The sequence below is a fragment of the Hordeum vulgare genome, chromosome 1H (genome assembly GCF_904849725.1).
Source record: "Hordeum vulgare subsp. vulgare chromosome 1H, MorexV3_pseudomolecules_assembly, whole genome shotgun sequence".
Classification (NCBI taxonomy): Eukaryota; Viridiplantae; Streptophyta; class Magnoliopsida; order Poales; family Poaceae; genus Hordeum; species Hordeum vulgare.
The window spans coordinates 285,686,910-285,711,113 of NC_058518.1; the positions used below are offsets into that span (position 1 = coordinate 285,686,910).

At 50.2% G+C, this 24,204-nt stretch overlaps 1 protein-coding gene across 1 annotated transcript; it reads left to right on the plus strand.

The window, feature by feature from the left end:
* The first annotated feature begins 885 nt into the window (after positions 1 to 885).
* Positions 886 to 4,634, plus strand: LOC123409708. Its single transcript, XM_045102573.1, has 3 exons — positions 886 to 1,318; positions 1,402 to 1,571; positions 4,156 to 4,634. The coding sequence occupies exons 1-3, from the start codon at positions 969 to 971 to the stop codon at positions 4,176 to 4,178; spliced, it is 543 nt and encodes a 180-aa protein (XP_044958508.1). The 5' UTR covers positions 886 to 968; the 3' UTR covers positions 4,179 to 4,634.
* The last annotated feature ends 19,570 nt before the right edge of the window (positions 4,635 to 24,204 follow it).

Genomic DNA, 24,204 nt, shown 5'->3' on the forward strand with positions numbered 1-24,204 from the left:
AGGGGGGGAACTTCTATCGCTCTACGACTCGGTGATCACTCGAAGCTCAACACTCCAAACACCACACGCGATAGACGATGCAAGATGCCATGCATGATGCGATGATGCAACTACATGATGATGCAACAAGTAAAAATACCCACACGACGGAAACGGAAAGGAAAAGGGGAATCTTCTGGAACGTCGGCATCGGGCTGTCACAGGGCTCTTGCGCTCCAACTCCATGGAGGCCATGTACGATAGGGGGAACACTCCTCCCATCTAGGTGCAGGTCAAGGAAGAAGAAGAAGGAGGGTGGGCTCTCACCCTCTCTCCGGATGGTGCCGGAGTACCGTCGGGGCAAGGAGAGTGACAACGATCTACATCAACAATCTTGCCTCCGTCAACACCAACTCTCTCCCCCTCTATGCAGTGGAGTAGCACCTTTTCCCCGCTATAAGTCTCTACTTAAACATGGTGCTCGATACTACATACTATTTCCCAGTGATATGTGGTTATCCTATGATGCTTGAGTAGATTTATTTTGTCCTACGGGTCAATTGTGATACGATGTTATTGATACGAGTAGTGTGTTGATATGATGTTGTCATAAGGTGTCTTCCATGACACACACACGTGAAGGATACACGCAGGAGGGTTTGCAATATGTTCATAATTCGCTTACAGTGGGTGCCTAGAGTGACAGAAACTTACACCCGAGTATGGGAGTTGTGTGTATGAGAGTAAAGAGGACTTGATGTTTAATGTTATGGTTGGGTTTACCTTAATGCTACGAGAGTAAAGAAGACTTGATGTTTAATGCTATGATTGACGAGAGTAACACAAACTTACAACCGAGTATGAGAGTTGTGGATGCTTCCTAGAGGTCCAATCATAAGTGCATATGTTCCAAATACGACAAGTGTGTTAGCGTATGCATCTCCCTCATTACACATGATACATATCTATCATGTTATATTCAATTACCTATGGACAATCTTTTTCTTCTATTACACAAAAAAGCTTGTACTAAACAGCCCCAAAATCCTACCCCAGATCTAAAACCCCACTTGTTAGGTCCACCTCCTCTCTCCCCCGAAATCCTAAACCAGATCCAAATCTGGACCATGGGATCCCCATCCAATGACCCAAAATCGCCCAAAAGACCCACCCCGAACAATGTCCGCCCTCAACCCGGACATGTCCGGGCGGCAAACCCCAGTGTCCTGAGCTCCCTTCGCTCCTCCCGAGCAGCACCACGTCGCCTCCTCGCATGCCCCGCGGCCACCCAGGCCGTCGAAGTGCAGCCACCGGCTAGCATCGCGCTGGAGCCAAGACGGTCGCCCCCGGACCCGTGCCCCTCTTCCTCCTCCTTCCTCTGTGCTCTCTCTCCCAATGGTTTATCTCCTTCTCTTTGTGCAGCCGCCATGGCCCGTTGCCAGTCGCCAGCCCCGCCTCCAGCCAGATCCGGGCTAGCCGCCCCCAGATCCGGCGACTCCGGCCGCCCCGGTTCGTCCCCGACGCCTGCGATGCCCCGTTGCCGCGCGTGGCAACCGCCGTTGTGACCTCTGTCTCGTCCAGGACGGCAGGACGTGAGTTCCTTCTGATCTGAATTCGGTCCTTTTCCAGATCCGTCCGACTTGTGAGGTTATTTAAAATTGTCATTATGTTCTGAAATGACCTATGCAGTTGCCCGAGTGGTTTGTGCCACTTCGTATTACCCGCTCAGGGTTCCAATCCCCACGGATGCACATCGTTTTATCAATTTTTGCCTCAAGTCGTTGTTTCTCCTTCATGTTAATTTGGTCCCCTCGTCATGGCACAAATATTGAGATAGCTCAATTTTTGTGTGCCAAGCATTCGCATCCATGAGGTTCTGGGTTCAAATCTAGGTCGCCTCGGTTTAATTTTTCTAGCAAAAGGGCCCGTGCGTTGCAACGGGAGAAAAAAATACCACACACTTTTAATCATTTTATAATCATTTTGATTTATTAAAATAATAAGCTAACTAACTAATGTAGTCAGTCATATCCTATTTTATTGAGAAATCAACCCATCCATTGTTAATTCCACCATGATGAGAAATTGTGCGGGACAAGCAAAGCAAAACAAAGAGGCTACGTGAATTGATCAATGGACTGTTATCTTATTTCACTCATGGGGTAGAGAATGTGAGATCAGATGACAAACTGAAGGTGGTGTTCCATTCTCTGTCTCTACAACAATACAATCTTACGTTCAATACATTCATTCATCAGCAAACAAATCCCCATAAAAATATTCTTGCCGGTGCTTGGCACACGCTTGGAGGCATGGGGAGTGGATCTCACCAGATGATGAGTTCCTGCCGGAGGACGGGATACGATGAGGGGAGCAAGGGTTAGTCGCCTCTATCTGGCCATAAGGAGTCGCCGTTGCCGCGCCATAATCTCGGAGTTCCCCGTGTGAGCCATGGAGGCCCGCCTCCACCTGCAAGTACTTCGCTCCGCCGCGCCGCCGCGCCGCCGCCGTTCTGCATCGAGCAGACGCATCATCCCCAGTCACTATAGCTGTCGCGTTGATTTGATCCAGAAGCTGTGATGGAGCGCCGAAATGGGGCCAGCAAGCGGGCAGAGGTACGACCGCGGAGGCGGGTGGGTTGAGATCGACAACAGTGGTGGTTGAGGTCGGCCGTGGCGGCGAGTGGTGTGGCAGCGGCCTGGGCACAGGCCAGGATGGACCAGGGTCGACGCGATGCGCTCGAGCGTCGCAACTGGGGCAGTGAGCGGGGAGAGGTACGGCCGTGGAGGCGGGTGGGTTGAGATCGGCAGCAGTGGCGGTTGAGGTCGGCCGCGGCGGCGAGTGGTGTGGCGGCGGCCTGGGCACAAGCAGGGTGGCCCAGGATCGACGGGAGGAGCCGATGCGTACGGGTATAATTTTTTTAAGCGAATCATTTTTTCCTTTTGCGTTGCAGATAAATGATGAAGCGCGTGTTGAATAACAAAAATTACAGGGGCTTTTTTATAAAAATACCGCGGTGGGTTTTCCGACGGAAGCAATAGCCGCTTTATTATTAGGTATATATTGTTTCTCCTAGTTCACCTACACGCTTTCTTTTGCATATATTTAAAAACTGCTAAAATTTCAGCAAACATTACATTTTGAAAATTCATATAAATTCAACCATGTATCAGATTAAAACAATTTATATATGAAACTTAACTAAAATTGTATGTAGATTCGTAATATGTCATTTTCAACCATGATAAAAATATTTAAACATGTTGTTTGCATTGTTTTGTATCATGCCATATTAAGAATGATTTAATCCGTAGCAAATTAATCGTGTATCGGATTTAAAAACTTTATACATGGAAAATGCTTAGAATTTCGTGTAGTTTCATAATATCCAACTTTCATGCATATTAAAAATAGTTAACTTGTTGTTTTCATTTAATTTGCATAAATGTCATGTTAAAACGATTTATTTCATAACTAATTAATCGTAGCTTCGATTCAAATATTTTATATATGTAACATGACTAGAAAAATATGTAAAATAACATAGCGGCATTTATTTTGATGTTTAACAACTCTAAAATTGTGTTATAGGCATAACAGTACCGAAAACTTTATTTGCATATGAGGACTTTCCAAAATGGTTATTCGTTGTTTCGGCCTCATTTCAAGTTGCCTAGAATTTCCAGTAGCTCCAAGATATCTTGGTTCATTCATGGTTTAACATGTTGTGGCTGTCATTTGCATGCATTTTGTATTCATGACATTTAATCTTGTGTTCCTCATATGTTTTAAAACTTAGTTCTGTTTTAAATGATCTTTATATGTAAATCGACTAGAATGACGTGTAGAATCACATTGCCCACTTTATTTTGCTGTTTGAATAAATATAAAATGTGTCAATTCAGATCTGCACCTATGTAGGTATTTTAAATGAGGTCGGAAACAACATATACTATTTATGAACTAAATAAATTGAATGTGGAGTTTCATCAATAGGCAACTTGTTGCATATCGAGCTTTACTTAATGTGTAGTGTTTGCTTGTTGTGAATTGCCATGCCGAGCCTTGCATAATTAACCCGAACATGCATCATATTGCTTGCACATCATGCCGTGCATATTTTGTATTGCTATCGTGTGTTAATTGTTGTTTTCGGATTGTTTCTTCTCAATACAGTCCCGAACCGCTTCAGGGTGTGAGGATTCATTCGACTACGTCGGTTCGTGTACTTCATGGATTCGTTCTTCTTGCAAGCAGGATCACACGCAAGATGGTCATTTCCCTAGATACCAGTACCATCATTGCTATGCTAGTTGTCTCATTTCTTTCACTATGTCTCACTGCTTACAACCTGTCAGCCTCCCAACATTGCCATGAAAGGCCTCTAACCCCCTCCATAACCCATCAAACCTTGTTTGGCTATATTACTGCTTGATCAACCTTCTTATAACTTTGCTAGTTGCAGGTCCAATTTCTTCCATGTGAAAACATGGATTCCTTGCTATGTCATCATATTATTGCTAGTTAATTTAGAGCATCTATACACTTGGTAAAAGGTGGAAGGCTTCGCCTTCTAGCTCGGTGTTTTGTTCTATCTTTGCTGCTCTAAATACTTGTGGACCGGTGTTATGTTTCATAATTGAGAGCTCTTAACATGCTTGGGGTTGTTATGGGACCTCCTTGGTTTTTGTTTTGAGATAAAACTCGTTTGGCAAGGCCCAACATTGGTACTATTTTCTTAATAACAACTAATAAAATATGCATAGCATTTGATCACCCTTGGATAATTAATCAACCCCCCGGGCCAGTGCTCCTCATGAGTGTTGGTCCAAATTAGAGTCGTGTGCACGGCTAACCTGGGCAACTCGGGAGATTTCTATCAGGCCACTGTATGTTGCGTTCATACGGTTGTGCCCCGAGGATGAGATATGCGGCTCCTATTGGGATTGTTCGCACGTCGGTCGGCCTTGCTGGATTGGTTTTACCCTTCTTGAATGTCTTGTGTGAGGAATTCCGAGGACACTATGGGCTATCTCGAGGTTGAGGTTTTCCACTAGGAATCCAAGGAGATCACGGGTTTTTCGTGGTCGAGGTTTCCGATGCAGCGTGTGGTAGTTTGTGATAGACTAGTTGGAACATCCATGCAGGGTTAAATCTTTCAGAAAGCCGTGCCCGTGGATATGTCGCAACCTGGAAACTTTGTTTAACACCCGACCATAGCAAACCTGAAGTAAACTTAATTAAAACTCGCGAACTTTGTGCATAACCATGACTGTCTCTTCTCGTAAGTTCTTATTCGAGAGAGGACACGGTGGGGTTATGTTTGATGTAAGTAGGTGTTCAGGATCACTTCAAGATCATTATTAGTTCAGGTTCGTTTATGTGTAGATCACCCCCTGTTCTTCTTGTACTCGTAAGTTAGCTACTCAAATAAATTCTTAGTGCTTGCTGCAGCCTCACCACTTAAACATACCTCATCCATTAAGCTTTGCTAGTCTTGATACCTTTGCAAATGAGATTGTTGAGTCCCTGTGGCTCACAGATTACTACGACAACAGTTGCAGGTACAGGTAAATCGATTCTTTGACATGAGGGCGATGATTGTTCTATTTGGAGTTTCTTCTTCTTCTTTTTCATCGATCTAGGATGGGTTCCAGGCTGGTAGCCTGGGATAACAAGGATGGACGTCGTTATTTTATCGTTTTTTTTGTCCGTAGTCAAACCCTGCTTTTTTGATGATGATTGATTATACTATTGTATTGAGATGTCCATGTTGTTGCTTGTGGCGAGTGCAAGCCAATTCCATACACTCATCTCTCCTGTACTTGTACTTGTAACGATATCCATTCTTGCAAAACGACGAGATGTGCTTCTATCCCTGTCGAGGCCCTCGAGCCAAAATAAGGATAGGACCGCATCTTGGGTGTTAAAGAAGTACTTCTAATTTTATTCTTGTTTTAGAGAAAGCAAACTTAAGTGCGCGTAGAGTTGTATCGGTGGTCGATAGAACTTGGGGGAATATTTGTTGTACCTTTAGCTCCTCGTTGGGTTCAAAACTTTACTTATCGAAAAAGGCTACAAACACTCAGATGGGGTTGTACATTAGGGGTAGGCCTACAGACCTGCTTCCTTGGCCCTACCTAGGACCCCTTACGGACATCTGTGTCCTTAAAGTCACCAAGACAACCTCGACCTCACTCAGTTCAGCAACCATCACTCGGTCTTCCTGGAGTTACTCGGATCCCCTCGCGCCAGTCGGATACATCATGACACTTGGACTACAGCAAGGAGAAGGCACCGAAGAGGCTGCAACGGCTAAGGACATAACCCATCAAATGAAGTGTAGTGAAGACTCATGTTACCAGTAACGCTGATGGTTAAAGCTGTAATTTCTAGTAACTTCCCCGTTTATTAGCATTAATTGTCTTGTAATGAAGCTCGATCAGTCGTGGTATGCACTATATAAGCCACTCACGTGCTCCAGCTCAAGGGTTCAACACTTTGTAATCTTTTACATCCCCCATAAGAACACTCCAGATGTAGGGTTGTTACCACTTTTGAGTGGGGCCTGAACTTGTATGTGCATCCACTGTGCCTAGCTAGACTTTGCCCCTTCATTCATACCCCTAGGTACTATTGTAGGGGTTATTCGCACGACAGTTGGCACCCACCGTGGGGTGCGCGTCTAGCAAATCCAGCGCAGTTGAAGATTTATCCCATTTTCGTCGACATGATGACACTCGGCGGAGAGATTCTCTTCGATTCCCTCAGTTTCATCGGCTACGACTCGGCGTAGCTATAGGATGCACCACTAGACACCGACGCACTCTAAGGACGAGGTACGTCACATTTTAGCGCAATCATGCACGGAGTCCTGATCCGGTATCTGTCGATGTCGTATCACTCGGCATCCCTGCGTCCCGCTACTGTACGCCGCAAGCGATGTGGGAACTTGCGGATGGAGGATCAAACACGCCATGGCCAATCACGCCATTTCCGGGAAGGTGGCCATGTTAAGATCCGATGAGCCCACCGTCAGCCTCTTCCCATCGTCGAGCGAGGAGTCACTCGGCGACTCCGACTTCAAAAGCAGCAGGGGTGCCGACGAGGTCTTGATGGCCAACACCAACAGGGAAGGCAACACAGGTTACGCCGCGAAGAATTCTCCGGAATGTGACAGCACATAGCGTTGCCACGTTTCGTAGCCGCTCACCGAGCAGCAGTGGGAGGAACTTCAGCGAAGGAGCAATCAAGCCCTTCGCACCCCCATCACCGGGAACACCTCGGAGGAGATCGCGCCGGAGAACGCATGTTTGGCCAATCTGGCTGAGCGCGAGTGCCTCGAGCGACTTCAGCAGTCACTTGACGCTTGGGCCACGCGGGGTCAGCCGAGGCTCTAGCGTAACCGTAGACAGTTGTTTCCGAACGACCGCTAGCGGCACGACGAGGTGATGCAGACACCTCTACTGAACCTGGCCGCTGCCACTCGGATCGATCATTCCATTCAGCCGAGTGACAGCACGACCGGAGAAGGCATTCGACAGATTCAGGCTGAGCTGAAGACTGTCATGCAGTAGAATTCTGCAGTGTCGCAATCGCGGCACCGCATCCACAACAAGTCTGTCTAGGCGGACACTGTGCAGTCGACTCATAGCCTGTACGTGCACAGACGACGCCAAAAGTCTCCTCCTCCGCCCACAGGGAGACTGGAGGTGGGATCATCTGGATCAAAGTAGGTCACCCCCTCAGGGGGTGACTCATTCGATCGACATCCTCATGACCACAGACCAAGCCCCAATGGGCACCGGGGTAATGAGAGAGACCACTGTCGCGCCCCCGAGTTCAACGCTCGATCGGTCATCACGCAATGCGTGATTGATAAATCGTGAGCTGGCAGGCGGGTGTCCGGCCTCGAGTGCTTTGGTCGACACATCCAAGAGGCCGAAATCGCCTCTAACTACCGGTTGGCTACAGGGATTGGTAAATTCAATGGTGAGTCGAAGCCAGAGACTTGGCTGGAAGACTACCGAGTGGTCGTCCAGATCGGCGGGGGCGATGATTACGTTGCTATGAAACATCTGCCCCTCATGTTGGAGGGCTCTGCGAGGGCTTGGCTTAATTAGCTGCCCTCCAACAACATTCACAATCGGGGTGATCTCACCCGAGTGTTTCTCAAGACCTTCGAGGGCACGTCCAAGCACCCAGGCGGACTAACAGAGCTGCAACATTGCATCTGTCGACATTCTGGGAACGGGGGTACCCAGACTCTCCTGTCTGCGGCCCAGGGCTGGCCCACTCCATCGACCAAGCATCAGCAGGCTCGACAAGGCCCTTGTGAGGGACTAGGCCTCAAATGCTCCTGGTCCTGGAGGCTCAAGACGATGATTAGATGCAGGAACTCGGGGCATATCTGCTCCACGACACATTGCCGGAGAAGGAAGAGGACGCGGAACGCGTAGCACGACAAGCCTCAACCTACTGTGTGTGAGACGGCGCCTTGTACCGCAGGCGCCCGAACGATGTCGTGTTGCAGTGCACTTCCAGGGAGTAGGGGCGCGAGCTACTCGCCGACATCCACGGAGGGGACTCCGAACATCACTGCTCCTCGCGCACGTTCGCGGGTAAGGCGTTCTCGTCAGGTTTTTACAGGCCTACAGCTCTGGATGACGCCACCGATCTGGTCAGGTCTTGCGAGGCCTGCCAGTTCCACGCCAAGCAGATCCACCAGCCTGTGCAGGGCCTCCGGACCATCCCGCTCTCCTAGCCTTTTGCGGTCTAGGGGCTGGACATATTGGGGCCCTTCCCGCGGGTTGCAGGGGGTTTCCGCTACCTCTACGTCGCCATCGACAAATTCACCAAGTGGGTGGAGGTGGAGCCCGTGCGCACCATCCCGACCGGGTTTGTCGTTAAGTTCATTAAGGGCCTCGTGAGCCGCTTCGACGTCCCCAACCGCATCATAGCCGATAACGGTTCACAGTTTACCAGTCAGCTCTTCAACATTTACTTTGCTAACCTAGGTACGCAGATATGCTATGCATCGGTGGCCCATCCACGGAGCAATGGCCAGGCGGAGCGCGCCAACGCGGAGGTCCTGCGGGGTCTCAAAGTGAGGAGCTTCAAGAAGAAGCTCAAAGCTTGTGGCCGGGGTTGGGTCGACGAGCTCCCATCGGTACTATGGTCCATTCGCACCACTGCAACCAAACCCATAGGCGAAACCCCATTCTTCCTCATCTACGGAGCAGAGGCGGTCCTTCCCGACAAAATCAAGCACCGGTCCCCGCGGGTCTTGCCATTCGATGAGGAGCGTCAGGAGGCTGCGCGAGGGACGGACCTCGTACTTGGAGAGGAGGCCCGTCGCCGGGCCTCTCTCCGAGCCGTGAGGTACGAGCAGGCCTTGCAGCGCTACCACTGCCGTAACATCCGCTCCAGGACCCTCGAAATCGGCGATCTCGTCCTCAGGCGGGTCCAATCCAGGGAAGGCTTGCATAAGCTGTCGCCCATGTGGGAAGGCCCATTCAAGTTCTACCCATGACGACTCTACACGGCCCCTGCACTGCCTCCGCGTCGCCTCTACATCAACCCTCCATCGTCCTTCAATTCTTCCGAAACCTACTTCATCCCATGACACTCTCATGTAACAACGAGCCGAGATTGTATACGCCCACGGCCCCCCGAGGACGCGGAAGGGATCCATCCCACGCCTAGTGGGGTAGACGGAGGAAAACAACACAGTCCACCAATGACTTCTGGAATGAGGCACCTAATGCCTCGGGGGTAGGGACACTCACGAGGCCAAAGCGTCCTCGCGACCTCCCAAATACACCCCCACCGTGACACTCACGTAATAACGAGCCGAGGCTGTATACGCCCACGGCCCCCCGAGGACGCGGAAGGGGTCCACCCCACGCCTAGTGGAAGCCTTATGCTGAGCGCTGGGGGCGATGGAGGCGGAGAATAGATTAGGAGACGGACGCGGCTTGCATATGCTTTTTATGGCTTGGATTTACTCGTATTCATGAAATCAAAAATAGGGGCCTTTCCAAATGAAGCTTTCGCAAAAACTTATTTTCCCCGTAACTCTTCGCAACACGCTATTTTCCTCTTAGTCGAGCATCCGTCTGCCCTCACCTGCTCATACCCCGCGAGCGGGGACTCGGGCACGGTGCCGGCACCTCACCAAGGCCTTGTCGCCCGAATCCACACATGGTACTCACTGACGAGTCGGCAGACTCATGCCAACTAGTACTCACTCAAGAGTCCTATTCGCGGCTCGGTGCAACATCCTGGAGAGGGAACAATATTTGGTGTTTTCTCACAACAATTGTTTATCTTGGGACAGTTTGAGCGCCTAAGGGGGCTCTTGAGCATAACGCCTCAGGAGCCTTACCGGTCACAAAAGCCACCTGGCACCCCGGTGTCGGGGCCCGGCCCCGTGAGGAACCACCTTGGTAATGTTGGAAATATGCCCTAGAGGCAATAATAAAATGGTTATTATCATATTTCCTTGTTCATGATAATCGTCTATCGTTCATGCTATAATTGTATTAACAGGAAACAGTAATACATATGTGAATAAATAGATCACAATGTGTCGCTAGCAAGCCTCTAGTTGGCTAGCTCGTTAGTCAATATATGATCATGGTTTCCTCGTCATGGCCATTAGATGTCATTGATAACGGGATCACATCATTGGGAGAATGATGTGGTGGACAAGACCCAATCCTAAGCGTAGCACTAGATCGTATTGTTCGTATGCTGAAGCTTTTCTAATGTCATGTGTCTTTTCCTTCGACCGTGAGATTGTGCAACTCCCAGATACCGTAGGAGTGCTTTGGGTGTATCAAACGTCACAACGTAACTGGGTGACTATAAAGGTGCACTACGGGTACCTCTGAAAGTGTCTGTTGGGTTGGTACGAATCGAGATCGGGATTTGTCACTCCGTGTGACGGAGAGGTATCTCTCGGCCCACTCGATAGAACATCATATGAGCTCAATGTGACTAAGGAGTTAGTCACATGATGACGTGCTACAGAACGAGTAAAGAGACTTACCGGTAAAGAGATTGAACAAGGTATAGGTATACCGACGATCGAATCTCGGGCAAGTTCTATACCGACAGACAAAGGGAATTGTATACGGGATTGATTGAATCCTTGACATCGTGGTTCATTCGATGAGATCATCGTGGATCAAGTGGGAGCCACCATGGGTATCCAGACCCCGCTGATGGTTATTGGCCAGAGAGGTGTCTCGGTCATGTCTACCTGTCTCCCGAACCCGTAGGGTCTACAAACTTAAGGTTCGATGACGCTAGGGTTATAGGGAATTGTTATACAAGGTTGTTGAAAGTTGTTCGGAGTCCCAAATGAGATCCCGGACGTCACAAGGAGCTCCAGAATGGTCCGGAGGTAAAGATTGATATATAGGACGGATGGTTTCGGACACCGGAAGTGTTTCGGGCATCACCGTGAACGTACTCGGACCACCGGGACCACCGGAGGTGGCCCCGAGGGTCCACTGAAGGGGGGCAACGACCCCGGGAGGCTAGATGGGCCAAGTGGGGGAGGGAACCAGCCCATAGATGGGCTGGTGCGCCCCCCACTCAGCCCATAGCGCAGGAAGAGGGGAGGGGGGGAAACCCTAGCGGAGGTGGGCGCAAGGCCCACCAGAGGGGTGCGCCACCCCTCCTCCCCCCCTTGGCCGCTGCACCAGCCCCCATCTAGGGCTGCCCCCCAGGAGAGGGAAACCCTCAAGGGGGCGCAGCCCCTCCCTCCCCCTATATATAGTGGGCACTTTTGGCCATTGGGGAACATACTTTTGCCTCTCCCTCGGCGCAGCCCTGCCCTTCTTTCTCCCCCTCTCTGCCGGTGCTTGGCGAAGCCCTGCTGGGAGACATCGTCTCTCCATCGACACCACGCCGTCGTGCTGCTGGAGTTCTTCCCCAACCTCTCCCTCCTCCTTGCTGGATCAAGGTGCGGGAGACGTCATCGGGCTGCACGTGTGTTGAAGGCGGGCGTGCCGTAGTTCGGCACTAGATCGGAATCGCACCGCGATCTGAATCGCCGCGAGTACGACTCCATCAACCGCGTTCTAGTAACGCTTTCTCTTAGCGATCTTCAAAGGTATGAAGATGCTCTCACCCCTCTCTCGTTGTTGGTCTCTCCATAGGAAGATCTGAATATGCGTAGGATTGTTTTTTAATTAATGCTACATTACCCAACAGTGGCATCCGAGCCAGGTTTTCTATGCGTAGATTCTATGCACGAGTAGAACACAAAAGGTTGTGGGCGGTGATTTGTCAATTTCTTGCCGCTACTAGTCTTATTCTTTTCCAGCGGTATTGCACGATGAAGCGGTCCGGACCGACCTTACACGTACGCTTACGTGAGACTAGTTCCACCGACAGACATGCACACCGTGCATAAAGGTGGCTAGCAGGTGTCTGTCTCTCCTACTCTAGTCGGATTGGATTTGATGAAAAGGGTCCTTATGAAGGGTAAATAGCTTTGGTATATCATCATTGTGGCTGTCACATAGGTAAGAAAGCGTTCTTGCTAGAAACACAAATCAGCCACATAAAACTTGCAACAACAATTAGAGGACGTCTAACTTGTTTTTGCAGGGTTTGACATGTGATGTGATATGGCCAAAGTTGTGATGTTTCATGTATGATGTATGAGATGATCATGTTATTGTAATAGGTTTCACGACTTGCATGTCGATGAGTATGATAACCGGCAGGAGCCATAGGAGTTGTCTTAATTTATTGTATGAGATGCAACGCCATGTGCTTACTACTTTTACTTCATTGCTAACGGTTAGCTATAGTAGTAGTGATAGTAGTAGTTGGCATGACGACCCACGATGATGGAGATCATGATGATGGAGATCATTGTGTCACGTCGGTGACGATGATGATCATGCGATGCCTGAAGATGGAGATCGAAAGAGCAAAGATGATAATGGCCATATCATGTCACTATATGATTGCATTGTGATGTTTATCATGTTTTTCAACGCAACCTCAATTTCAACGTCAACCTCAATTTCAACGCATTCCTAGAGAAAAACAAGCTGAAAGATGATGGTAGCAACTATGCGGACTGGGTTCGCAACTTGAAGCTCATCCTTGAAGCAACTAAAAAGGCTTATGTCCTTGATGCGCCGCTAGGTGACCCTCCCGCTCCCGCAGCAGCACAGGACATTCTGAACGTCTGTCAAACACGGAGTGATGACTACTCTCTGGTTAGGTGTGGCATGTTATACAGTTTAGAAACAGGGCTCCAAAGGCGTTTTGAGCAGCACGGTGCATATGAGATGTTCCAAGAGATGAAGCTACTTTTTCAAGCTCATGCCCGTGTCGAGAGATATGAAGTCTCCGACAAGTTCTTTAGCTGTAAGATGGAGGAGAACAATTCTGTCAGTGAGCACATACTCAAAATGTCTGGGTTACACGGTCGTCTGACTTCATTTGGAGTCGAACTTACGGATGATGCTATAATTGACAAAATCCTCCTGTCTCTCCCACCAAGCTACAAAGGCTTTGTGCTTAACTACAACATGCAAGGGATGGAGAAGACCATTCCCGAGTTGTACTGGATGCTCAAGTCTACAGAAGTAGAAATCAAGAAAGAGCATCAAGTGTTGATGGTCAACAAGACCAGTAGTTTCAAGAAGGGCAAGGGTAAGAAGAACTTCAAGAAATACGACAAAGCTGTTGCCGCGCCCGGTAAGCCAGATGTCGGGAAGAAGAAAAAGAATGGACCTAAGCATGAGACTGAGTGCTTCTATTGCAAGGGAAAATGTCACTGGAAGCGGAACTGCCCCAAATACTTAGCGGACAAGAAGGCCGACAACGTTAAAGGTATATGTGATATACATGTTATTGATGTGTACCTTACCAGCGCTCGTAGTAGCTCCTTGGTATTTGATACCGGTGTTGTTGCTCACATTTGCAACTCAAAGTAGGAACTGCGGAATAAGCAGAGACTGGCAAAGGACGAGGTGACGATGCGCGTCGGGAATGGCTCCAAGGTCGGTGTGATCGCCGTCGGCACGTTACCTCTACATCTACCGTCGGGATTAGTTTTGAACCTTAATAATTGTTATTTAGTACCAGCTTTAAGCATGAACATTGTATCAGGGTCTTGCTTAATGCGAGACGGCTACTCATTTAAGTCAGAGAATAATGGTTGTTCTATTTATATGAGTGATATGTTTTATGGTCATGCTCCGCTGGTGAATGGTTTATTCTTCATGAATCTCGATCGTGATGTTACGCATATTCATAGTGTGAGTACCAAAAGATGTAAAGTTGATAATGATAGTCCCTCATACTTGTGGCACTGCCGCCTTTGTCATATCGGCGTTAAGCGCGTGAAGAAGCTCCATACTGATGGACTATTAGAGTCTCTTGACTTTGACTCATTTGACACATGTGAACCGTGCCTCATGGGTAAGATGACTAAGACTCCATTCTCGGGAATAATGGAGAGAGCAACTGACTTGTTGGAAATAATACATACTGATGTGTGTGGTCCAATGAACGGTGAAGCTCGCGGTGGCTATCGTTATGTTCTCACTCTCACCGATGATTTGAGTAGGTATGGGTATATCTACTTGACGAAGCACAAATCTGAGACATTTGAAAAGTTCAAGGAATTTCAGAGTGAGGTCGAGAATCAACGTGACAGAAAAATTAAGTGTCTACGATCTGATCGTGGAGGAGAATATTTGAGTCACGAGATTGGCACACACCTAAGGAAGCGTGGAATCGTTTCACAACTGACGCCGCTTGGCACACCGCAATGCAATAGAGTGTCTGAACATCGTAATCGCACTTTATTAGATATGGTACGATCTATGATGTCTCTTACTGACTTACCGCTATCATTTTGGGGATACGCATTAGAAACTGCAACATTCACTTTAAATAGGGCACCGTCTAAATCCGTTGAGACAACATCGTATGAACTATGGTTTGGCAAGAAACCTAAGTTGTCGTTTCTTAAAGTTTGGGGCTGCGATGCTTATGTGAAGAAACTTCAACCAGAAAAGCTCAAACCCAAAGCGGAGAAATGTGTATTGATAGGATACCCTAAGAAAAATATTGGGTATAACTTCTATCTTAGATCCGAAGGTAAAACATTTGTTGCCAAGAACGGATCCTTTCTAGAGAAAGAGTTTCTCTCGAGAGAAGTAAGTGGGAGGAAGGTAGAACTTGATGAGGTAATTACACCCCCTCTCGAACAGGATAGTAGCGCAGCGTGGGAAGTTGTTCCTGTGGAACCTACACCAACTGAAGAGGAAGTTAATGATAATGATCATGAAGCTTCAGATCAAGTTACTACTGAGCCGCGAAGGTCCACGAGGGCACGCTCCGCACGAGAGTGGTACGGCAACCCTGTGATGGAAATCATGTTGTTAGACAACGGTGAACCTTCGAACTATGAAGAAGCAATGGCGAGCCCGGATTCCAACAAATGGCTTGAAGCTATGAAATCCGAGATAGGATCCATGTATGAGAACAAAGTATGGACTTTGGTGGACTTGCCCGATTACCGGCGAGCCATAGAAAATAAATGGATCTTCAAGAAGAAGACTGACGCAAACGGTAATGTAACCGTTTATAAAGCTCGACTTGTCGTAAAGGGTTTTCGACAAATTCAAGGAGTTGACTACAAAGAGACTTTCTCTCCCGTAGCAAAGCTGAAATCAGTCCGAATCATGTTAGCGATTGCCGCCTTTTATGATTATGAAATTTGGCAAATGGACGTCAAAATAGCATTCCTTAACGGGAACCTTAAGGAAAAGTTGTATATGATGCAACCAGAAGATTTTGTCGACCCTAAGGGTGCTAACAAAGTGTGCAAGCTCCAACGCTCCATCTATGGGCTGGTGCAAGCATCTCAGAGTTGGAACATTCGCTTTAATGAGGTGATTAAAGCGTTTGGGTTCATACAGGTTTACAGAGAAGCCTGTCTGTACAAGAAAGTGAGTGGGAGCTCTGTAGCTTTCCTCATACTATATGTGGATGACATATTATTGATGGGGAACAATGCAGAAATGTTGGAGAGCATAAAGGCCTATTTGAACAAGAGTTTTTCAATGAAGGACCTTGGAGAAGCTGCATACATATTAGGCATCAAGATCTATAGAGATAGATCGAGACGCCTCATAGGTCTTTCGCAAAGTACATACCTTGACAAGATATTGAAGAAGTTCAATATGGAAAACTCAAAGAAAGGGTTCTTGCCAGTTTTGCAAGGTATGAGATTGAGTAAGACTCGGTCGCCGACCACGGCACCAGATAGAGAGAAGATGAGTTCTGTCCCCTACGCTTCAGCCGTAGGCTCTCTAATGTATGCCATGCTGTGTACCGGACCTGATATAAACCTTGCCATAAGCTTGGTAGGGAGCTACCAAAGTGATCCCGGTATGGAACACTGGACAACGGTCAAGAATATCCTTAATTACCTGAAAAGTACTAAGGAAATGTTTCTCATTTATGGAGGTGACGAAGAGCTCGTCGTCAAGGGTTACGTTGACGTTAGCTTCAACACAGATCCGGATGACTCTAAGTCACAGACCGGATACATATATGTTTTGAATGGTGGGGTAGTGAGCTGGTGCAGCAGCAAGCAAGAAGTCCTGGCAGCATCTACATGTGAAGCGGAGTAGATAGCTACTTCAGAAGCGACTCATGAAGGAATTTGGATGAAGGAGCTCATCACCGACCTTGGAGTGGTTCCAAGTGCGTCGGGTCCAATGACACTCTTCTGTGATAACACTGGGCCATTGCCATTGCCAAGGAGCCCAGGTTTCACCGGAAGACCAAGCACATCAAACGCCGCTACAACTCCATCCAGGACCATGTCCAGAGTGGAGTAATAGATATTTGTAAAGTACACACGGATCTAAATATTGCAGACCCGTTGACTAAACCTCTTCCACGAGCAAAACATGATCAACATCATAATGCTATGGGTGTTCGATACATCACAATGTAACTAGATTATTGACTCTAGTGCAAGTGGGAAACTGTTGGAAATATGCCCTAGAGGCAATAATAAAATGGTTATTATCATATTTCCTTGTTCATGATAATCGTCTATCGTTCATGCTATAATTGTATTAACAGGAAACAATAATACATGTGTGAATAAATAGATCACAATGTGTCCCTAGCAAGCCTCTAGTTGGCTAGCTTGTTAGTCAATAGATGATCATGGTTTCCTGTTCATGGGCATTAGATGTCATTGATAACGGGATCACATCATTGGGAGAATGATGTGATGGACAAGACCTAATCCAAAGCGTAGCACTAGATCGTATTGTTCGTATGCTAAAGTTTTTCTAATGTCAAGTGTCTTTTCCTTCGACCGTGAGATTGTGCAACTCCCGGATATCGTAGGAGTGCTTTGGGTGTATCGAACGTCACAACGTAACTGGGTGACTATAAAGGTGCACTACGGGTACCTCTGAAAGTGTCTGTTGGGTTGGTACGAATCGAGATCGGGATTTGTCACTCCGTGTGACGGAGAGGTGTCTCTGGCCCACTCAGTAGAACATCATCATGAGCTCAATGTGACTAAGGAGTTAGTCACATGATGACGTGCTATCGAACGAGTAAAGAGACTTACCGGTAACGAGATTGAACAAGGTATAGGTATACCGACGATCGAATCTCGGGCAAGTTCTATACCGACAAACAAAGGGAATTGTATACGGGATTGATTGAATCCATGACATCGTGGTTCATTCGATGAGATCATCCTGGAGAAAGTGGGAGCCACCATGGGTATTTAGACCCCGCTGATGGTTATTGGCCAGAGAGGTGTCTCGGTCATGTCTACCTGTCTCCCGAACCCGTAGGGTCTACACACTTAAGGTTCGATGATGCTAGGGTTATAGGGAATTGTTATACGAGGTTATCGAAAGTTGTTCGGAGTCCCGGATGAGATCTCGGACGTCACGAGGAGCTCCGGAATGGTCCGGGGGTAAAGATTGATATATAGGACAGATGGTTTCGGACACCGGAAGTGTTTCGGGCATCACCAGTAACGTACCGGGACCACCGGGACCACCGGAGATGGTCCCGGGGGTCCACCGGAGATGGTCCCGGGGGTCCACCGAAGGGGGCAACGACCCCGGGAGGCTAGATGGGCCAAGTGGGGGAGGGAACGAGCCCCTAGGTGGGCTGGTGCGCCCCCACTCAGCCCATGGCGCAGGAAGAGGGGAGAGGGGGGGAACCCTAGCGCAGGTGGGCCTAAGGCCCACCAGAGGGGTGCGCCACCCCTCCTCTGCCCCTTGGCCGCCACACCAGCCCCCATCTAGGGCTGCCCCCCCAGGAGAGGGAAACCCTCAAAGGGGCGCAGCCCCTCCCTCCCCCTATATATAGTTGGCACTTTTGGCCATTGAGGAACATACTTTTGCCTGTCCCTCGGCGCAGCCCTACCCTTCTTTCTCCTCCTCTCTGCCGGTGCTGGGCGAAGCCCTGCCGGGAGACCTCGTCTCTCCATCGACACCACGCCATCGTGTTGCTGGAGTTCTTCCCCAACCTCTCCCTCCTCCTTGCTGGATCAAGGTGCAGGAGACGTCACCGGGCTACACGTGTGTTGAACGCGAAGGTGCCGTAGTTCGGCACTAGATCGGAATCACACCGCGATCTGAATCACCGCGAGTGCGACTCCATCAACCGCGTTCTAGTAACGCTTCCGCTTAGCGATCTTCAAAGGTATGAAGATGCTCTCACCCCTCTGTCATTGCTGGTCTCTCCATAGGAAGATCTGAATATGCGTAGGAATTTTTTTGAATTTATGCTACGTTACCCAACAGGTAACGGGTCGCTCCTCACGATGGCGAGGAAATGTGCGGGACTGGGACCTGCCGACGCAGAGCTTCTTGAATGAATATTAGGGACCTCCAAAAATAGAACTCGCGAGGGCCTCTTGAACATCTAAGGGGGTTCTTGAGCATCGCGCCTCAGGAACCTTACTGGTCGCAAAGCCACCTGGTACCCGGGTGCCAGGGCCTTGCCCCGCGAGGAGCGACCTTGACAAGTCACGCCTCGCGGCACGGAAATGTGCGGGACTAGGACCGGTCAACATAGAGCCACCTGAATGTCGAAAGGAGCTCCTGAGCACAACGCCTCAGGAGCCTTACCAGTCATAAAGCCACCTGGCACCTTGGTGCCAGGGCTTTGCCCCATGAGGAATGACCTTGCTAACGGGTCGCGCCCCACGGCGGCAGGGGGATGTACGGGACCCGGGCAAGCTGACATAGAGCATCGACCCACTTCACCTGCAGTAAGGAAAAGACCAACCAACCAATAGCCCCCCCCCCCCGAGCAGCACAGTCATGTATCACAACAAAGGAGTTCCCCGGAAGCATACTAAGCTAAGTATCTAAAACAGCTAAGAAGCAACATCACTAACAAAAGGGGGAGGCCGCCCAAATCCGTTACAGGCCCGAAGGGCCTATCCCTGTTTCTGTGGATGCAGGGTCAAAAGCAAGTAGGAGACAACTAGTGATGGAGATCTCGGAGGAGGGTTGCCGCCGCTGATGCCCGGCACCCGCACGCCGACCCGCACGCCGACACTCAATCCGTGTTCTCCTCCTCCTTCACACGCGCCGCAGGAGCAAACGGGCGGCACAGCACTTTGGAGCTCCTCCCCGAGGCTTGGGCACGGCAGCGGGCGGCTTGCCGTAGCTGCTGTCGCTCGGGCTCCTTCCGGAGGGGGTATCACCGCTGCTGGGGGAGCGTCGCCCGCCATCGGAGACGGGCTCGTCTACGGGACTGCCATGGCCGGCGTCCTCCGGGCAGCAACCCAGGCGATCGCCCTCGACCCCGAAGATCTTGACAAAGAGTGTCGCATCCCCGGTGTACTTGAAGAGGAGGTAGCTCCTCCCCTTCAGGCCTCAGGCGCGGGCGAAGGTCTGGCACCCATGGTTCAGATACACGTAACCGTCGGGGGTGACCTCAACCTCCACCTAGGATGCCCCGCCGCAACAGCCATCGGCCTGCAACCAAAGGCCCACCGGTCGATAGTTCCTTCGTGAAGAAGTTCGGAAGCTAGAGCCAAGCGACTCCCGACCTCTCCACCCACGTCATGAACTCCATCGCCATATCGGCCGAGTGGAGCCGCTGGCGAGGCGGTCGTGTGGCCATCACCGACGTCCCACTCCGGCCGCTACGGGCACCCTCTCTAGCCGACGTCCCGCCATTGCCGCCGATGGAGATCCCCGGGGGGCGGAACCACGGTCGCTTTCGCTGGAGGCCACTGCCAGCGCCGCCGCATACTTCCGAGGGCGGCCACACCCCCTCTTGGCAGGTGGAGCAGCAGGACCTTCACCAGGGGCCTTCCCCTTGTCAGTAGCAGAGAGAGTGAAGGGCTCAAGGTGGGAGGCAAGGAAGACTGACGCGACGCAAGCCTTATCACCCTCGCTGGGTTAAATAGGCGACCTTGAGCAGGCTGGCGTCCCTTCGCGTCCCCGGGCCCGCGCAGTTCGTGAGGGGATGCGCCCGTGTGGCCTGCGTATAGGCGTCGCCCTGAAGGAGCAATGATGGTTGGCGCCACATCCAGGTGTCACATCAATTTGACCAGGCACGCCTCCGGGCGCCTCGGGAACTTGAGTGTTCCCACTGGGCTGCGCGACGCATGTGAAGCCTGACACACAGACATTTAGGGCCCGCGACGCTTCAGGCTGCCTCCAAGGCTTCGCTTGGAAGACACCCCGGCCGCGCCTCGGACCCGGGGGCTACTATCGGCGTTCTGGGAACGGGGGTACCTAGACTTGCCTGTCTGCAGCCCTGGGCTGGCCCACTCCATCGAGCAAGCATCAGCAGGCTCGACAAGGCCCTCGTGAGGGGCCAGGCCTCATGAGGAGGAACGACATCAAGACCCGCAGGGGCCCTCCTCGGGACCCCTCCGGAGCAGCGGACATTCTGAGGCAAGGCCCAGCCTGAGGAGTCAAATGTGACGCAGAAGGAAGACAAGCAAACCACAGATGGCAGAGCAGTGCAGCCCCACCTTTGGTGCAAAGGGGGTCAACACGTACGCGGGACCCGAAGGCATCTTCCAAAGGTTTCCACTTCGGTTTAACTATGCCACCGCCGCCCGCCAGCAAGGCGGACGTCATCCCTGCAGCGCGGGCAGCCACTTCGAAAGCGAAGACCACCTTTGGACATGGGAGCATGTTCCCTTGTCCCCCTATAAAATTGGCAGTTATGGGATCCATTCCCACCGAACCGATAAGGGAAGAGGACCATGGCCGCCGCTATATATAGAGGATAGTTCACTTCGTAGAGGGGGATCAGAACCCTAGACATTCACTCATCCACCATCGCACCGCTAAAGCCACCTAACCTTAGGAGGCCGAAGGACATTGTACTACTTCATTCACCAACCTCCACGAGAGGCAATCCACGAAAGCAGGAGTAGGGTTTTACGCATCCCAGTGGCCCGAACCTGGGTAAACTGTCGTGTTCCTAGTCTCCCTCACCATCGCGTGAGTTCTTAATATTGCCCACCGAGTAACGAGCCTCGTAAATTGAATCTGTTGAGTGGCCTCCGCGCGCGCCCCTGAGTTAAAATCTTAGACGTTTTGCGGAGCTCGAAATCCAACAGCGTCCAAAAGAACAACGAGACTCTCAGGGAGTACATCTAGTGGTGGACTACACTTCACAACACCATTGAGAATGTCACCGAGCATCAAGCCGTGTGCGCTTTCAAAGGGGGCACTCGGTACCGGGAGGTCATTCTCAAGTTTGGACGATCAGGGGACATGTCCCTCAGTCAGGCCATGTAAATCACTTATCGATACACGAATGCCGAAGAGGAAGACCGCCTCCGTAGCGGCAAAGGCCGAGCCAGTGAAGCCCCTCAGTCGGGAAACACTGGGAAAAGCAGAAGCGAAAGGGTAACCATCAAGTCAAGCCGAAGTAGCTGTTGTCCCTGGTCAGGGCGTGAACAAATCCAAAAAGAAGAAGGACTGGTGTCGCAGAAAGAAATACGAGTCCAAGAGTAGCCTATTGGATCTCTCGTAAAGATGAAGAGGGGGAGACCATCCCCTCCCAGCACGCAGCTCGCGACTGTCGTCTGCTCGTGAAGGAGATGGGCGGAGAGCCCTCTGGGGACAAGGTAGATGAGTACGACCCAGCGGATGCCTCCGGGTATCCAAACATTGAGGCGACCCTCGTGATTTTTGCTCACATCGAGAGCAAGATCCGATTGAAGGTTATCAATCGAGAGGCGAACATGGCGGCTCGTGCCATCACAAAGTACCTCGACTGCGCAAAGGCGCACGTCATGTTCGACTAGTCGGACCACCCCGCCAGCATAGCCACCCTCAGGAGGGAGGTGCTGGTGGTTGATCCCGCAGTCAATGGGTTCCGACTACGGAAAGTCCTCATGGATGGAGGCAACGACCTCAACATCATCTACGTGGACACTCTCAAAGACATGGACATCCCATTGTTCCGGCTGAGAAAGAGTAACATGCAATTCCATGGGGTCATCCCCGGGAAGAAGGCCGAATCACTCGGTCGGATCACCTTGGATGTCGTTTTCAACACCGAGAAGAATTACCAGAAGGAGAGGTTGACCTTTGAAGTAGTCGACTTTCGTAGCGCCTATCACGCCATCATGGGTAGGCGTGCCTACGCACATTTCATGGCCCGTCCATGTTATGTGTATCTTAAGCTTAAGATATCAAGACTGAAAGGCGTGATTACGGTGACTGGCAATCGAAAGGTTGCCAAAGAGTGCCTCCAGCAAGGCCCTAGGATCGCCAACGAGCAGGTCCTTGCAGCCGAGCTTGATGGGTACAAGAAGGCAATGGACAGCGTAGATCTGCTCAAGTCGAAGCGGCCAGCTACTAAGTCTGCTTTTCAGTCGGCCGGAGAGACGAAGCAGGTTAACATCCACCCCACCGACCCGAGTGCTTCTACGACCAACATGTCCACGTCACTCGGAGAGAAATGGGAAGTCAAGCTAATCTAGTTCCTTCATGAGAACTGGGATATCTTTGCATGGAAATCGTCCGACATGCCGGGGATTCCTAGGGAACTGGCTCGGCATCGCCTCTGAGTGGATCCGAAGGTCAAACCCGACAAGGAACACCTGCATCACTCCTTCGTGGAGAAGCATAATGCAATCAGCGAGGAGATCGCTCGGCTCCTAGCTGTCAAGTTTGTCCGTGAGGTCTACCACTCCGAGTGGTTGGAGAACGTGGTCCTCGTGTCAAAGAAGAACAATACACTCCGAATGTGTATTAACTTCAAGCACCTCAATTGGTCATGCCCGAAGGATCACATCCCTCTGCCTCGCATAGATCAAATCATAGATTCTATTGTCGGATGTGAACGTGTGACGTTCCTGGATGCGTACTCCGGGTACAACGAGATTCGAATGCATGGACCCGATGAAATAAAGACAACCCTCATCACCCCATTCAGGTGTTTTTGTTACATCATGATGCCATTCGGTCTCAAAAACGTTGGAGCTACATTCGTACGTATGATTCAAAAATGTTTGCAGGAACAAATCAGTCAAATTGTCAAAGCGTACATGGATGACATCCTGGTAGAGTCCAATAAAGGTTCCGACCTCCTGGCCGACCTCGCCGAGACCTTCATGAACCTTTGAAGCTTTGAGATCAAGCTCAATCCGGCCAAGTGCACCTTCGGTGTACCGACTGGTAAGCTACTCGGTTTCATTGTTTCCAAACGAGGTATCAACACCAATCCTGACAAGATCGGAGCCATCGTCCAGATGAGACGGCGGAGCGCATCCATGATGTGCAGAGGCTCACTGGCTGCTTTGCAGCCCTCAGTCGCTTCATTTCGAGACTCGGTGAGAAGGCCCTGCCTCTCTACTGACCGATGAAGAAGTTCGATAGATTCCAGTGGAGTGACGAAGCGTTGGTTGCATTCGAACAACTCAAAGCTCTATTTTCCACCCAGCCGATGTTAGCCGCTCTCAGCACCTAGGAGCCATTTCTCCTGTACACCGCTGCCACTAGCCAAGCGGTTAACACTATACTCAATGTGGAACGGGAAGAAACGGGCAAAGCACACAAGGTACAAAGGCCAATATACTACATTTCCGAAGTGCTGACCCCTTCAAAACAGAGGTACCCACACTACGAGAAGCTAGTCTATGGGCTCAACCTGACCGTGAAGAAGGTGGTCCACTACTTCCAAGATCACTCGATCACTGTC

What these genes read in the sequence shown, in the direction of transcription:
- LOC123409708 (XM_045102573.1), top strand. Translation starts at nt 969, where the DNA reads ATGGACAATCTTTTTCTTCTATTACACAAAAAAGCTTGTACTAAACAG. An exon ending in ATCGCGCTGGAGCCAAGACG is followed by an intron (nt 1,319 to 1,401) that starts GTCGCCCCCGGA and finishes CTCTTTGTGCAG; the next exon opens with CCGCCATGGCCCGTTGCCAG. An exon ending in CTCGTCCAGGACGGCAGGAC is followed by an intron (nt 1,572 to 4,155) that starts GTGAGTTCCTTC and finishes TTCTCAATACAG; the next exon opens with TCCCGAACCGCTTCAGGGTG.